At 39.1% G+C, this 14,845-nt stretch overlaps 2 protein-coding genes across 2 annotated transcripts; one reads left to right on the top strand and one right to left on the bottom strand.

Annotated features, from left to right (window-relative positions):
• Nucleotides 1-350: 350 nt before the first annotated feature.
• Nucleotides 351-3,893, bottom strand: alkbh4 (alkB homolog 4, lysine demthylase). The gene is made up of 3 exons (XM_063486725.1): nucleotides 3,723-3,893; nucleotides 3,237-3,425; nucleotides 351-2,302 (listed from the first exon to the last, which is right to left on the bottom strand). Exons 1-3 carry the CDS (start codon nucleotides 3,837-3,839, stop codon nucleotides 1,781-1,783), a joined length of 828 nt encoding a protein of 275 aa, XP_063342795.1. The 5' UTR covers nucleotides 3,840-3,893; the 3' UTR covers nucleotides 351-1,780.
• Nucleotides 3,894-4,956: 1,063 nt separating this feature from the next.
• lrwd1 (leucine-rich repeats and WD repeat domain containing 1) lies at nucleotides 4,957-14,635 on the top strand. The gene is made up of 16 exons (XM_063487131.1): nucleotides 4,957-5,005; nucleotides 5,876-5,962; nucleotides 6,445-6,679; nucleotides 7,669-7,788; nucleotides 8,000-8,146; nucleotides 8,231-8,323; nucleotides 8,500-8,877; nucleotides 9,391-9,505; nucleotides 9,649-9,755; nucleotides 9,905-10,115; nucleotides 10,664-10,736; nucleotides 10,943-11,086; nucleotides 11,251-11,354; nucleotides 11,707-11,868; nucleotides 12,444-12,553; nucleotides 13,516-14,635. Exons 2-16 carry the CDS (start codon nucleotides 5,883-5,885, stop codon nucleotides 13,666-13,668), a joined length of 2,232 nt encoding a protein of 743 aa, XP_063343201.1. The 5' UTR covers nucleotides 4,957-5,005; nucleotides 5,876-5,882; the 3' UTR covers nucleotides 13,669-14,635.
• The last annotated feature ends 210 nt before the right edge of the window (nucleotides 14,636-14,845 follow it).

Below are 14,845 nucleotides of genomic sequence, written 5' to 3'. Positions count from 1 at the left end.
AAAGCAAAAACGAAACAAGAAAAAATTTAAAATATAAATCAATTATAACTCTGCCAACAGCTAAAATAGCATTTAAGTTAAGCTGCTGTTTCAAGTAAATTGCCGTTTATTCAAAATCTTTAAAAAATACTGAGCTTACAATTGATTTCAAAGGAGTCATCAGCTGCAAAAATAAATACATAATAACTTTAACTGCTTTCTTTTAAAAATGTATTATTTAGTAAAGTAATCTCTCCAGTGACAATTCATTTCCCCAATCATGAAAAATGTTATTAGAAATTGCTCCAAACCCCAGCAGAAATAATACTCTATTCAGGAAATACAGAAGACAATAATTCATTTGACCCTGGCTTTTTATTGAAAAGTTATCTCTTTTACAATATAATTTATTTTTTCCTTTAAATATCACAAAGTAAATCACTAAGCAGGAGCGGCACTCCCAATCCCTCTACATCCTGAACACAGTAACAATAAAGGTTTTGTCTTCATGTTTGTAGTCCTTAATCAAATTCATATGTTGCCAGCTGGATGAACTGGAGACGTGACTCCGTTGTGAACACAGACATCTGTGACCAGTGAAGCTAAATGTGTGGATAATGGCAGCAACCTCAAAAGCACATTTAGAGAACTGAAAAATAAAAGCTTTGATACCATTGCACATTTCCTGTTTCTTTTAAATAGACAATGACTTCAAGAAGAATGACTTGAACACAAAAACTTTGTAAAGGCAGTTAGTTTTGAGTGTGCGGGCCACATCCTGTTTGTAGTTCTCACTCTGTGTCTGAGAACTCATCGGGAACTGGACAAACTGGGTTTCAGAACAATGACTCGCAGCCACTGCTGATTCAACAAAGTCAGATATTAAAGGGCAGCTGCTGCACATGATTGTTTCAGGTGACAGATTTTTTGATTCACATTTGCAATCAGATTTGTTTTTGTTTTAAGTCATACTTTACTGTTAAATGTTTATCTTAACAATTATAACTGCAGTTCTGAAGCAGAAAAAAAGCTTCAATCCCAACAAGTATATAATTCTCTATTCAATTTATCATCAAAGATTTGTTCTTATCATCACAAAGTCAAAGATTAGGTTTGTGTAAGTCTCTCTCCACACACACACACACACACACACACACACACACACACACACACACACACACACACACACACACATTTATATGTGTCAATAAAAGCTTCCATTTTTAAACATCTGTAATTTGAGACTGTCTATTTCCAAGAATGACAGAGACAGAAATGCAATTCAATGCAACAATTCACTTTAAAGGCCATATTTAAAATGATTTTGACACAATAAAAATAATCAAGCTTACTAAATTATTATTATTAAGGTATCTACTCTGGCCATACCATTCACCAGATTTGAACCGTTAAAGAGATGTGTAAGGCTGTGCTCTCCATCATCCAAACACTAAATAAGTGTGTATGTATATTTTGGAAAAAATGCTTTATTCTCTCCATTTGTCATAAAACAAAAAGAAAACTGAAGTTTGTGGTGGAATAATATAATGACATTGCAGCTATTTTAACACAATTTCTCCCCAACATTTTCTCCAAAGCAATTTGACTTCAGCTTGGCTTCGCAGCACAGCAGATGTTCAACTAATTAATGCACACAAGCCTCGTGAGCACTGCTCACTGTTTGGGGAGCTGGCACAGATCCAGCAAACAAGCCCTAGGGTGCCTAAAGGACACATCTTCACAGTTTAAGACAAGTCCAAGTGATTTAGATTGCAGCTCCCTCTGGATCCATCAAATTAGATTAAACCGGAGAGCCTTGGAAGTTCAAGGCGATATTCAACAGCTGGGCTCCGAGGTCTGCCTGCTGCCCTCCAGGCAGGAACTCTGCAGATAGCTCTCTGTAGGTGCTGCAGACTCTACGTACATGAATGTCCTTCCTGTGAATGGCATGTTTCCATATATGCCGTGCCTCGCCGTATAAAACTACTAAACATCTGCGAGGAAGGTGCACAGCTACATGGACCTCCCCTGTTAGTCCCAGCTCTGGCAGGCCCTGCTCCAGAGACATGGTGAGTGTAGTGTCTGACAACATGCTAATGGTGACTAAGCGCTCCCCCCATAGCCAAGAATCGTCTAAGTGTGGATCAATGGCTGCACCTCGCTCAGGATGATAATCCAAGTTGCACTGCTCCACTGGCTGGAAGCCAGCTAGAGTTGATTCCTGATACATCCGAAGCACAAGTTTATGGCTCAAAGCAGGGAGTCCACTGAAGCCACCCACACGCACTTTCCTTTTCTTGAAGTTCACCTTCGGGCCAAAGTCCTGAAACAATATTGGAGGAGGCTTTTGGTCACTCCATTACTATATATATATATTTTCCATACTACATATATCAAATAGAATTGACGACAATGTTATCTATATAGCACATTTTATTATGGGTACACTTAGTATGCTTACCATAAAAGATAAAAAAAGCTATGTAGCTCTACAACATTTAAAGGCAATAAAACACATACACAGTAGTAATTCATCTCATGTCCCACCCACAAAATAAGAGTGTTACAGTAATCTAACCTGCTTGATCTGAAAGCATGGCCCAATTTCAGAGTCAGTTTAAGATAAGAATTTTCTAACCTATATATTTAAGTAGCAGAAAGCAATTCTGGTTATTTTATTAATATGATTATCAAAACTGAGACCACAGTCCAAAATGACGCCAAGGTGCCTGACTTGTTCACTGTGTTTCAGAGAAAGGGATAATAAATATGAACAAATCTTCTCTGTCTCTGACTTTTTGGATTTTTCTATCTTGTCTCTATTCATTTCTAGAAAGATTCTAGACATCCACAAGTTAATGTCATCAACGCAGCTTAATAATTTGTGAACAGGTTAGATCACTTAGATGATAAGGTTAAAAAGTAACCACTGACGGAATGTTTATTTCTGCAGTTCTAAAAATATTAACTGACACATAGAAACATTTACCCTTTAGTCATGATGAAACCCAATCGAGAAACTGACGAGTTAAACCAACTGAATCACGAAGCCTTTGAATTAAAATATCACGATCAACAATCAACAGTGTTGAAGGCAGCATGGAGAAGTATGACTCAAACTCTCTGTGAATCACTGTTGATGACCTGAGTAAACTCGGACTGGCACTTATATTGACTTTACAGCCCTGATAATCGCTTCTATACATCATAGTCTAAACAAAAATGTTTTGTTTGTTTTTATTTGATCACATGCTAACCTGTTTTCTTCGACCGGACTGCGACTCCTTCCACACATCCTGGTCCATCGCACATATGAGCTCCTTCTCTTCCTCTTCTGATATGAAGTTCTCGCACAGGAAGACCCCAGAAAAGGGGAAGGATGCAGCCTGGGCATCTTTTCCAACAGCGAGCCTCGACTGAGGATCGTAGAGGAAATGATGGACAATCTTCATAGAAAGATAGATAAATAGAAAAACATCGTTATTTATACAGTAACGCAAATGTATTCCTAGAATTATAATTTTTGGCGATGAAATTGACCGTTTGTAGTGAATGCCTTTTTGTTATAATGACAAACGCTGTTGGCACACATTTATAACCGCAGTAATATCCCTTTAATAAGGATGGAATGTCCTCCGAGGGCACCCGTAGCTTGTTGTGTGTGCGCTGCTGTTAGCAGTATTTGATTATTTTTTTTACCTGTTATAAAAACAATATAAAAGTTTTCTTTTGGAAAACGGTACCTTTGATTCACTCGCCTCCGGTTGTACTTTCTCTTTCAACCCTTCGCAGACGAGACACCGGCGAACACCTTTACAAGCACATGAAGGCACGTCGTCACTGGTGTCGGGAGCCATCATCCTGCATCTTCTTCTTGTGTCAGGAAGTGACAGCAAACGAAAACATTTTTTATCGTCACCTAGCGGAGAATGCGGGCATTTTCAGGGTTTGAGAATTATCCAACCAAAGCTAAAAGAGGACGCAAATAAGAAAACAGATTTCAGAATATAAAAAATACACACACACACACACACACACACACACACACACACACACACACACACACACACACACACACACACACACACACATATATATAATAATTTAAAAAACATATTAGTGGAAGTAGTGTTTGTATCATAACTAGTTATGGTTCACGACCAAAACCATTACCATAACTACATTACTAGTGAATGTTCACTAGTAAAAATCTGCCCCCCAACTTTTATGTCCTTTAAATACTTGTAAAAACGATTTGCTTGTTTGTCCAAAAGCCTCTTATAGCCTTTGTTTTCTTAGAACAGATAATGATACAATAAATAATTTTAAAGTGTTTTTGTGGATATTTTGTTGACTCCGTTTACATATAGGAGATTTTCATATACTTCAGTGCCACCCTGCCTAGACCTCTTGGTCCTCCTTGCCATTCCGTTAAAGTCTTCATTGTTCATTGCTCTAAACTGGGAGTGCCAGAATGAATGCATTTCAGGGGCTACAGACAGCATAATCTACTCTTCAGTTCTAGACCCTTTCTTTTGAACCACATCCTGAAAATGTTCTGAGTGGTGATTAACGGCACAGCCTCAACTGAATCATTCAAAAATGACATGAATATTACCTTTTTTGTTTTATCACATTGGAACTATACAAAAGCAGAAAATATTCAGATGATGGCTTTTTGGAATGAAATGTCAATAGTATTTCACTTATTTGTGATCCAAAGAACTTAAAATAACTAGTTAATTAAAATAATAATTAATAATAATTTTAAATCAACGTCAATTTAATTTATACAGCACTTTTAATTACACGTAAACTCAATGTGCTTAACGTAAATGAAAAATAATCGTATTAATAGAAAGTAAGTTATTGTACAATTGTCATAGGGTTAAGGTTAGTGCCTGGCAGGCAAAACCCAGGCTGTAAAAACAATCTCGTATTTAAACCACGCCCACCGGATATACGTAACGTTTCCCCGGGAAAGCTCGGTTTCAGCGAGAGTGTTTTGAGTTCGCTCAAGTGTTTGGTAAGTGATATTAATCACAGATATTGACAAGTTTTAAGCTGTTTAATAATAAAAGCAAAACCACTAACGCTTGCTCTAATTAAATCAATAATTGTTATTTGCGTTTGTAGCCGAGAAATATAAATATATAGAGATATATACGGCTGTCGGCACTGCCAACGTGGTTAGCTAGAAGAAACTCAAACTTATTCTCATATAACGCTTTCTCATCTTCTTTAAGTCAAATATCCTTCCTCACCTTAGTATGGATCTCTATATAGACGTTATGACAACGTTACTTAAAGGATAGCGCGTTATGAAATCGCATTTAGCCTGTTATTGTTGAATAGCCGCTTATTTCTCGTAAACTGTTTTTGGAGCAAATCTTCCATTTCTTTAACAGATTCATCATGCTGAGGAGCTAGATGGGATTTTAATTGCTAAATGGAAAAAATGCCAAAAAAGAATAATTAGATCAGCTAAAACAAGTGGAACAAGCTCAGTTGTAAACAATGTCTGTGTATTAAATATTAAACACAAATCTACTTTTCTAAGTCTTTGTGTGTACTACAGCGTCTCTCATCCACAGGAATTTTCATTGTTCTCGAGGCTGATCAGTGGTGCTGATTACTAATCAGGCTTTCTAAAGCAGTTACAGACCATATTTGTAATTCATGTTTTCTTATCCTATTGTTTGTATCTAATTATATTCTTAAAGAGCTTTTACGGAGTTTCAGTCCTTGATGTAGTCAGTTTGTTTTGGCAATGTGGGCGGTGCTCTGGTTGTGTGATTAGAACAGGATTGACAATATAAATAAACTAGGAGGACACTTATCTCAGCCCTATCTTCAGTTTGCCATCTTCACTCCTGAATTGTGCTTCTTCCTGCAGATAAGCAATGGAAAAAATCACTGAGAAACTTTTACTGGAGAAAGCCTCTCCAAAAGCCAACAAACTGGAGCAAATCATGACTTTGAAGTAAGGACTTTGTTTCTCCTTATTATGCTCTATAGGTGTCTTGCTGTTAAAGTTGCACTGAAGTAAACTGGTAATGCTTAGTTACAGTTGTGGTGACAAGTTTACATCCACTCATCATGGGCATGATTGTCATGGTATTTTTATGATGATTCTTGTTTTTTTAAAGTAATTAAAATGTATCCATTCATTCCACCCTGGAAATTATGAAGCCCTAAGTGACCATGACATTTATGCCAATGCTGAGTGCATATAAACAGCTAAGGCCCTAATATTCAAAGACATTTTGCAGTTGGCTATTTAAAAACTGGAATACAACATTGAATTAATGGAAATATTTTTATACTTTTGTGATATTTAGGTGTATGCAATAATATTTAAAATAAATGATTATAGATGTAATACTATAATCACTAAACGGCGTCATATGTAATTTTATTTCATACCCCATGGAAACACTAACTTTGGTGCTCTTTGTGTTTCAGTCTGTCTAAGATGAGGTTGAAGCTTCAGGATCTACCTGTCAAGCTGCTGTCCCGTCTCCAGTCTCTGGAGAAGTTGGATCTTTCTGGAAACATGCTGCAGGAGTTTCCCAAGAACCTGGAGCTTCCTGCTCTTCGTTTCCTGGACCTGAGCGACAACCAGATCGAGGACGTTACCACTCTGGACTCGCTAAGCAACGTAGAAGAGCTGAGGATGGATGGCAACCTCTACATCACTGTGAGCACATAGCTTTGTTTTCTCCTTACACTCCTGTTTTAGGGTTACTCTTTGCAGCTACAGCACAAATGGCAAATTCATGAACAGGTTATAACTGTCATCAGTATTTCATAAAATCACATACTTCTACACCTACTGCTGTCTGGCTTGGCTCATGGAGAAATATTTGAGTCAGGCCACATTGCTGAATGATCATACCAGCTGATTATTAGTGTTAGCATTGCAAGGGAGCACACTGCATCAGTTGTCATGACAATAAAATATTCCTGTGTTTGACTCCCTCAGCTAGCTCAGGCCTTTGTCTGCTGAGTTTGTGTATTCTGTCTTAAGGGTTTCCTCCTGCAATACAAACACATGCTGATGATGTGAAATGAAGTCCTGTAGGTGTGAATGGCTCCCTTTTGTGTCAACTCTAAGATAGACTGTGTTCCAGCCTTTTCCCCCACTGTGAAAGAGACACAGTTTCAGCCCCCACTATCCTGCAGACGATAAATGGAAATAAGGAAATCCTTGCTACTCTGTAGGATCTGGTTGTTTTTCTAGGTGATGCATATGATAAAGCAAAACACATCCCTGCATTCTTATTATCCCAGTGCCCCAATGAAAACTGTATTATTAGCAGAGGAATTCTTTTAAAAATGGGTTCCTCTCATTTTCATCCTTTGCTTCTGATTGGCTGCCACTCATAAACAAGATCAAATAGCTGGCACACAACAAATATATATGATCTTTGTCAGCTCAGTGATCAGAATGAGTAATTATATAATAATTCCGAACTATAAATCATTCACTGAACTTCAAATAATGGAGGAATTAAACTCATTTCCTTTTTTGCTGTGATCTCCAGTGTCTTCCACATTTGCACAGTCACATCAAATGTACAGTATGTTTGAAAGGAAAGTGTTCACAGAGAGACTGCTTTTTTAGGTCCCTTCATCATAAAATGCCGCCACACTGACTTAATTGTTAACGTTTCTTTTGGTTATCAGGCGAGTGACAATTACAAGGTGATGGTGTTGCTGCCCAATCTGAGGATTTACAACGGTAAAGATGTCAGTACTACTGCCAACCGCTACCGTTATGTTTACAGTGATAATCTGAGGACCAGGGTATGGAACTAATGGCTTATTTTGCTCTACTTCATGGTGTTGGTGTTAATGTTTCTGCATTTGATACTGTACAAAGTCATAACATGCACCAAAAAATGATTTTTAGCAGCTGTTGTTTTGAAAAAAATACTTCTGGCACAGATGTGGCAATGCGTCATCGTTTCATCACGTAGCCTGGAATCACTGTCCTAACTATTGCTGTTTATTTTAGATTGCTGCTCTTTGGGAGAATAGCTTCTGCCTCCCCAATCCCATCACAGCAGAGAAAATGGATGCCTTGGAGAGCAAGTTTGTCAGCACTGCTTGTCATCAAGTTAAATTTGGGCCCAATTCAGTCAGTGACTTCACCAAGTGGAGGGTAAGTTTAGAGTGCTTTAGCACTTGTTTTTGGCTGCTTTCTGTTACATTTAATAACTTCTTCTTTGTCTCCTTTGGATCCTAGGTGGGAATATTAGCTAAGGAGTATCTTCTCTCACTGACAGAACCGAAGAAAGAAGTTGATAGCACGGAGACTACAGGCACTCAAAATAACTCTGTGAGTCATTGTGTGCTAAATATTGCTGCATTAATGAAGTTGCACCGGAGATCAGCAGCTTCCTACTTAGTGTCTCTGCTTTAGTCCAGAATATGCTTCTATATCCAAAGTTCTGTAGTCAACTGATGATGATGTTAGAAGATTTAAAGTTCATACAGTGGCTTTGTCTTACACAGGATGTCTCAAAGCCTGCGAAGAGGAAACAAACTGAATCAGTTATAGACACCAGCATAAGACTGAGGCCTCACAAAAAGCCTTGCACAGATCCCGCAGCCTCTGCAGCCGAAGACAGTCCACGCCAGTTGAGATTCCGCCTCAAGCCTCAGACACAAAATCCAATCAACACAATCAGGAATGTCCCCAGGAAGACAAGTCGGCCTCCCGTTACCCCGAGCAGGGGAGAGAGGAGGTCAGAGACACCCAAGAGAAGTTCTAAAGAGCAACAAACCAACGAGGATGATGCTCAGAAGAAACAGAAGGAAAGTTCGGGCAAAAAGGATTCACGGAGAGATGCTGACACGCTGCAAACAGTAGAAACTCGCAGCGACACACAGGTAAGGGAAATGCACCTTCTTTGCTTTGGAAAATGCAGTCATTTAAATTTTAGTCTGGCCAGTCAGATTCTCAGGAAAGTTGCTGCCAATGCCATTGATCACTGGAAAATTGATCTGCCTGAATTCCCAAGACAAAAGATTTCAAAAAAAAAAAAAAAAAGGAAAAAACATACCTGAAGTCATAATGTATCTTGAGACAGCCAGTAGGTGGCAGTATTAGTCCGTGTTTTCATGCAGGCTTGTACATCTGGCAGCTGGTGCAGAACATATGTCCCCTCTTGATGAATCTTAGTAATTTGGCTCTTCTTTAATTTTTCATTTAGCTCCAGCAGGTCTTTTCTTTTGTCTAATAACCTGATCTATTGTCAAAATAGCTGTGAACCCCCCACTTTTTTTTCTTTTCTTTTTTTTGCTCGAGCTTTGTGTGCAGATTGTGTCTTCATTAAAGTCATTCCCCCCCCCATCTCCCTTCTCCATCTTCTTTATTGTTCTCATGATTCCTTCCTCCAACAGTCGGTGCGTCTCAAGCCGCTCCATGTTCTTCAGTGCCACAGCAAACAGGACAGCTTAGAGGACTTCTCCACCCAGCTGTGGGCCTGTGCTTTCCAGCCACTGCCTGATTCTGCTGGTATTGTTCGAATACACGATGAAAAACAGTTGTAGGGCATCTCCAAGTCAAACAAAGCTTAAAGGATTAGAAGAAAGAGATTTGAAAGTTGTTGTTTTTTGTAAATGTGGGATTAAACTCAGGCTTTTTATCTTTATTAACAGGCAACGCTGGAGGAAGTCGTTTGGTCGCTACTTGTGGAGGAGACTCTATCTGTTTGATTGACTGTGAAATGGGGATGGTGATGAAAAAGTACAAAGTTCCCGGGGAGGTATGCTCCATTTATTCGGATTAGTCTGCAGTAGTTAGGCTTTAAAAACCTGAATTTTCTCTGTCTTTTGCTCAGACTCGTAGGATACTTGATTCATAATGGCAAGAAAACAATAAAGCTCTCTTGTCTGTTGCTTTCCTTTACACCAGGAGTTCTTCTCCCTGGCCTGGTCCACAGTGCTGATGTCCAGAGGAGGCAATGCTTCAGCGCAGCACTGCAGCATTCTTGCAGCCGGTGGGAAGAGAGGAATAGTCAAACTGATTCATCCCAGAAACAACGTGGCCTACGGAGAGTTCAGAGCCAGCCGAAAGGCGCTGTCTGTCCTCCGTTTTAACCACCAGCAGGGAAACTTCCTCTTCAGTGAGTAATTAATTACACAAACTCTAACCATAATCGCGAGTATGGATAAAAATGGGGAGTTTAAAGTTCTGACAGAGAATCAGATGGTTTGTAAATAAATCTTTTGTCAGGCTTAAACTTATTAAGAGAAAACAAATGAATAGCATTTCCCATGTCTGTTGTAATCATTTACCATTGTTTACATATCAACCTCTGCTTCAGCTGTGATCTGATGTAGTGTAATTGTCCAGTTAGGAATTATTACCACCTCTTTGAATGTTTGCTGGACTGTTTTTTGCTCATGTTTTTCTCTCTGTCAGATATATTTTTTTAAGGTTTTAGGGATCTGATGCCGTTTGTAAACAGTTGGCTATTGAAAGTGACACTCCTGTCTCTATGTTCAAGTTGTATTCTTAGCTATGCCTGCTCTTAAGTCCTCACATCTCACTGATATTGCTTTAGCAATAATTTGCTCACCTGTTAGAGTAGTGGGCTTTACATAGTTTGATTTGCTCTTGTTTAAACCGGGTTACTTGTAAAGTAACACCACCTCAACTTCTGTCTTGTAGCGGGATCGTACGACAACAAGATCTTGATGTGGGATATCGGCGGGGTGGACAGCCAGTACAACTTCAAAGTTGTGTGAGTCTTTCTGCCAGGAAAAGTGTTTGCGATGCAATTTCTTTAGCAGATCACATCTGTTGTACTGAATTTTCTAAAATATATAACTGTTTATCAATAATACATTTTTTAAATATATTTTTTTATATTTTTTCAAACTGCTACCATTGACATTAAGATGAAATGTTCAGACTGTGATGTTGAAAATTTGCTGTTTGACCCTCCAGTCAGCTGCTGGTATTAGAAATCGGTACCACCCCTCTGCACATCTGCTTGCCCCCCACTGCTCCCAGTGCACACCTACTGACTGCCTGTGAGGACGGCTTGCACTGCTACAACACACAGCTCGGTGCCAACAACACCACTAAGAGGTGAGATTTGAATCTCTCCCAGTCTACCTTTTATTCTGGTGACAGTCAGTGACCTAGACTGGCTCACTATATCTGTTCACTGATGTTTTAATGAGAAAACTATGAATACATATGCGGCCCACCCAGAAACAATTACAGTGTTTTTGTTTTTATCTCCTTGGTAGGTCAAAGGAAATGGAGATAACTTTCCCCATATATAAGAAGGAAGACAAAGACCATGACTACCACACCGTGGACGGCCTGAGTTTTCTTAATGATGACATAGTGGGTAAGTGTACCACAATACCACTGTAGTTTTATTTACAGTGCCTTTAAACACATGCCACTCTGAGCTGGAAACATTGACTCATACTGGATATAATTAGACCTTTCAGCGATGCTTGGCGTTGGCAGTCAGTCCAGGTTGGTCCTGACTTCATTTAAGTTTGAGGATCTGACTTTGGCACTCTGTAGCGTCATAGTCTCACTGTACAATATAAATCGCCTTGAGGTGATCCTGTTGTAAATTGGTGCTACATAAATAAAATTGTCTAGCTTAAAATCTCCTGCTTATTCCTATTCCTAATTTCCCTTTTCTCATTTTTTTCCTAATCTTTTGCATACTCGGTCAATTATGATAGCATCCAAGAACTACCTGTATGGTTGCATTTACCTGTGGAGCTGGAGCAGGACCAAGGTTCAGCGGCCTGACAAGAAGAGCAAAGCAGTGCGTGCTGTGGTTCTGGCTGAGCTGCAGTGGGCCAACACTGAGATTCCCTACCTGGCTCTCAACACCTGTCCTGGTAAGTGCACCTCATCTCATCAGTTCTGATGCATTTAACATTCAGTCGTCATTTCAGGTCATCATCAGTGTAGACAAGGGCAGTAAGCTTAGGAACTGCCATCTTCAGGTCACCACAGATATTTTGGGAGCTGGGACACAGAAGGACAGTCAAGACTGAGCCTGAAGCCACTCCATAGTTGCCCTGACTGTAGGCTTTACTGTAGAACTGGATGTTTTCACTTTACAACCTAAATTACCTTCCAGGGTTATGATTTTAACCCTCCAGATTGTAGTGAATCAGATAAATAAAACATTCTAAAGCACAAATAGATGAGTCCACACCTTCACTGAAGCCACACACTCAGACCTGCAGCTCTGAAACAACAGAGAGGACAGCTGATGTAACTCAATCACTCTATGGCGTGAACTAATTTAGAAGATCTTGAAATGCAGACAGCTAATGGCCTGAAGGACTTTAAAGTTCATTTAAAGGTTCCTGGTAGTAACTTGTGAAAAACTACTATAGTGCTTAGACCAAGAACATCACAGATACTCACTACGTGTACTTTTCTGTGTTCTCATTCCTATCATTAGGTCAAGCCTACATGGTGTGCGGTGATGACAAAGGCAAGATATGGACATACCACATCCCCAACCTCCAGAAAAACAGTTTCCACACTGGGAAACCCATACTGCCCACTGAGGTATCTGTATTTTCAGACAGTAGCTTTCTCTTACGATTCTTGTTTAGAGAAATATCGATTGTTTTTTTGTTCTTTTTTTTCTAAAAATTAGTCTATTAAATTAGTCTGGGAGGTAGTTGCAGTCAGACAAAACAAACTCCCAGATTAGTGAACGTTATCCTAATCATCAGTTATACTTTCCTTAGTTGTCCTTGTTTTTGCTCTCTTTTACTTTTATGTCTTATTAAAGTTGTTTCACAATCTTAGCTCTGAAAAGTGAAAACACATGGAGCTTCATCTGCCCACTTGTTTGTTTTCCAGCTGGATTTCTGGTGATGTCGCAACATACCAGAAATCTCAGCACTGGGCTGAAACATTGTCCTTCATGTGTGAATCCACTGAAGTCCTGTAAAGAGAGAGTTTCTTTGTCTTGCACTCACAAGACATTTAAATTTGCAGAAGCAGTTAATTGTGTTGTTCCTAGAGAAATACACGTGCACAGGAATGCACACAGGAAGCTTACAATAGATAAACACTGGCCATTCAAGTATTATTTTAGCTTCAGCATAATTTCCTCGGAATTTGTCTGCATCTCTGATAACAGATGTGTGCAACCACCATAAATATGAGAGATCTGAGCTGTGTAGTTGATTTTTGTTTCATTTTGGAAGATTACACAATGACCAGCTCTCACATATAAACACAGGATTATCGTGCACAGGAGTGCCTGTGCAGGCCATTAAGATAACATAAAGGATGGATACATTTTAAACCTAGATTTCAATGAAATGCATGTCACTATCCATCTTTAATCTTTAATGAGAGCTCAGTTTGCTTGCCTCTTTCAGCCTGCACATGAAATGTAAAGACTAGTGATTTGAGACTTCCGAAGCTTCACGTCGGCCGCGTGTAATGAGACTAAACTTCAGATGCATTTCGCTTTTCTCTCCACTCAGCACTAACATGTTGTTTGTTTTTGGCAGGTGTTGGAGTGGCCGACCCCAGTTAAGAACGGCCACGGCAAGGTAGAAGGCCCCTCCATCAACAGCGTAGCCATGGACCCTGAACTACGCTATCTAGTTGCCCTTAGTGACAAGAATATGGTGATAGTGTGGAAGAGAGAGGAGTCGCCCTGAGCAACCATGGACTGCACAGCCATAAAGAATCTGAGTGTGCCCCATTACTGAAAATGTGCACATTCATAATTTGCGAGTGTTGATGCTACATCAGCATCTAAAAGCTTCACAGACTGAAGAACAAAAGAACTCTGTTATTTTTTTTACACAATAGTGTATTATGTGGAGTTTAAACATAAAACTGTAATTTGCAGATGTTTTTGTTTTTACTTAAAGTTGCTGCTGTTATAAGTTATAGGCGATCATAGCTAGGTGACTTTGACTGTGACAGAATTATCTTTTGATTTGTCCAGAATGGACAAAAACGGCTCCATTTAGATCTACATGGTTACAATAATGAACCGTGGACTTCAAAATTCAGCTGATGACTGAATTTGTTTTCTTGTTTCTACTCCCTGGCACAGTTTCACAGTTTGGATGTCCAAAGTTTACTTCAGTGTAAAAGTACAAGCGAGCCCAACATTAACAAAGCCATTTAGCTGGTTTAAGTTTAACTTGAATTAGTTAAAGCTTTGTTAAACTTTTTTTTAGCAGATCTGTGTGTTCTGTCAGAACGGTCACGCGTTCGTGTCAATGAATTATTCCTAACTTTAATGATGTGTTGTGGTAAGGTCTCACCCCTCCATCACCCTTGTTTCCACCAGTAAGGATCTGGTTTTAGCAGAAAAAGCTGTCCTAGCACACAGCAGATTGTGACTCCACATAATAAGACTGCTCAGTGTCTGCAGGATGTTTTAAGGGCTACAGTTTATCCACATTTTCACTATAACAAACTTCATGTTTCACATTAAATTGGTTCATTCAGATTTAAGCCGTCAGAGTCTGCGGCTTGTTTCTTTTTTGAAACATATGCTTTGTTGATAAGTATAGTTTTTGAATGTGAATGATTGAGGCTTTTATTTTCCCGTGCTACTTTTTAATGATCAGAAAACACTGAAGAGTGAAAATGCTGCAACATTTACTTTTCTGAATACTTCTCATGTCAGTGTGCAGTGTGCTTATTGTGTTTTTATGCTTTAAAGCTGAAAGTGGACTGTTTTTTCTATTTAATTACAGACATTTTTAGCTTGCTTCTAACTGCTTTTGGCTTTTAAGTGTATTCTGTTGTTCAATCAAATGTCTGAATTCTTAAGAAGTACAGCAAAGATGTAAACAGGTTGTTCTGTTGTACCTGGTA

The sequence above is a fragment of the Pelmatolapia mariae genome, linkage group LG10_11 (genome assembly GCF_036321145.2).
Source record: "Pelmatolapia mariae isolate MD_Pm_ZW linkage group LG10_11, Pm_UMD_F_2, whole genome shotgun sequence".
NCBI lineage: Eukaryota > Metazoa > Chordata > Actinopteri > Cichliformes > Cichlidae > Pelmatolapia > Pelmatolapia mariae.
This window is presented reverse-complemented; position numbering and strand designations above follow the sequence as displayed.

Excerpts from the sequence above, each read along its gene's own strand:
- alkbh4 (XM_063486725.1), bottom strand. The coding sequence starts at position 3,839 with ATGATGGCTCCCGACACCAGTGACGACGTGCCTTCATGTGCTTGTAAA. Across the intron at positions 3,426-3,722 it reads CGGAGGCGAGTGAATCAAAG|ATTGTCCATCATTTCCTCTA; the intron begins GTACCGTTTTCC and ends CTTTCTATGAAG. Across the intron at positions 2,303-3,236 it reads AGTCCGGTCGAAGAAAACAG|GACTTTGGCCCGAAGGTGAA; the intron begins GTTAGCATGTGA and ends ATATTGTTTCAG.
- lrwd1 (XM_063487131.1), top strand. The coding sequence starts at position 5,883 with ATGGAAAAAATCACTGAGAAACTTTTACTGGAGAAAGCCTCTCCAAAA. Across the intron at positions 9,506-9,648 it reads GCCACTGCCTGATTCTGCTG|GCAACGCTGGAGGAAGTCGT; the intron begins GTATTGTTCGAA and ends CTTTATTAACAG. Across the intron at positions 12,554-13,515 it reads AACCCATACTGCCCACTGAG|GTGTTGGAGTGGCCGACCCC; the intron begins GTATCTGTATTT and ends TGTTTTTGGCAG.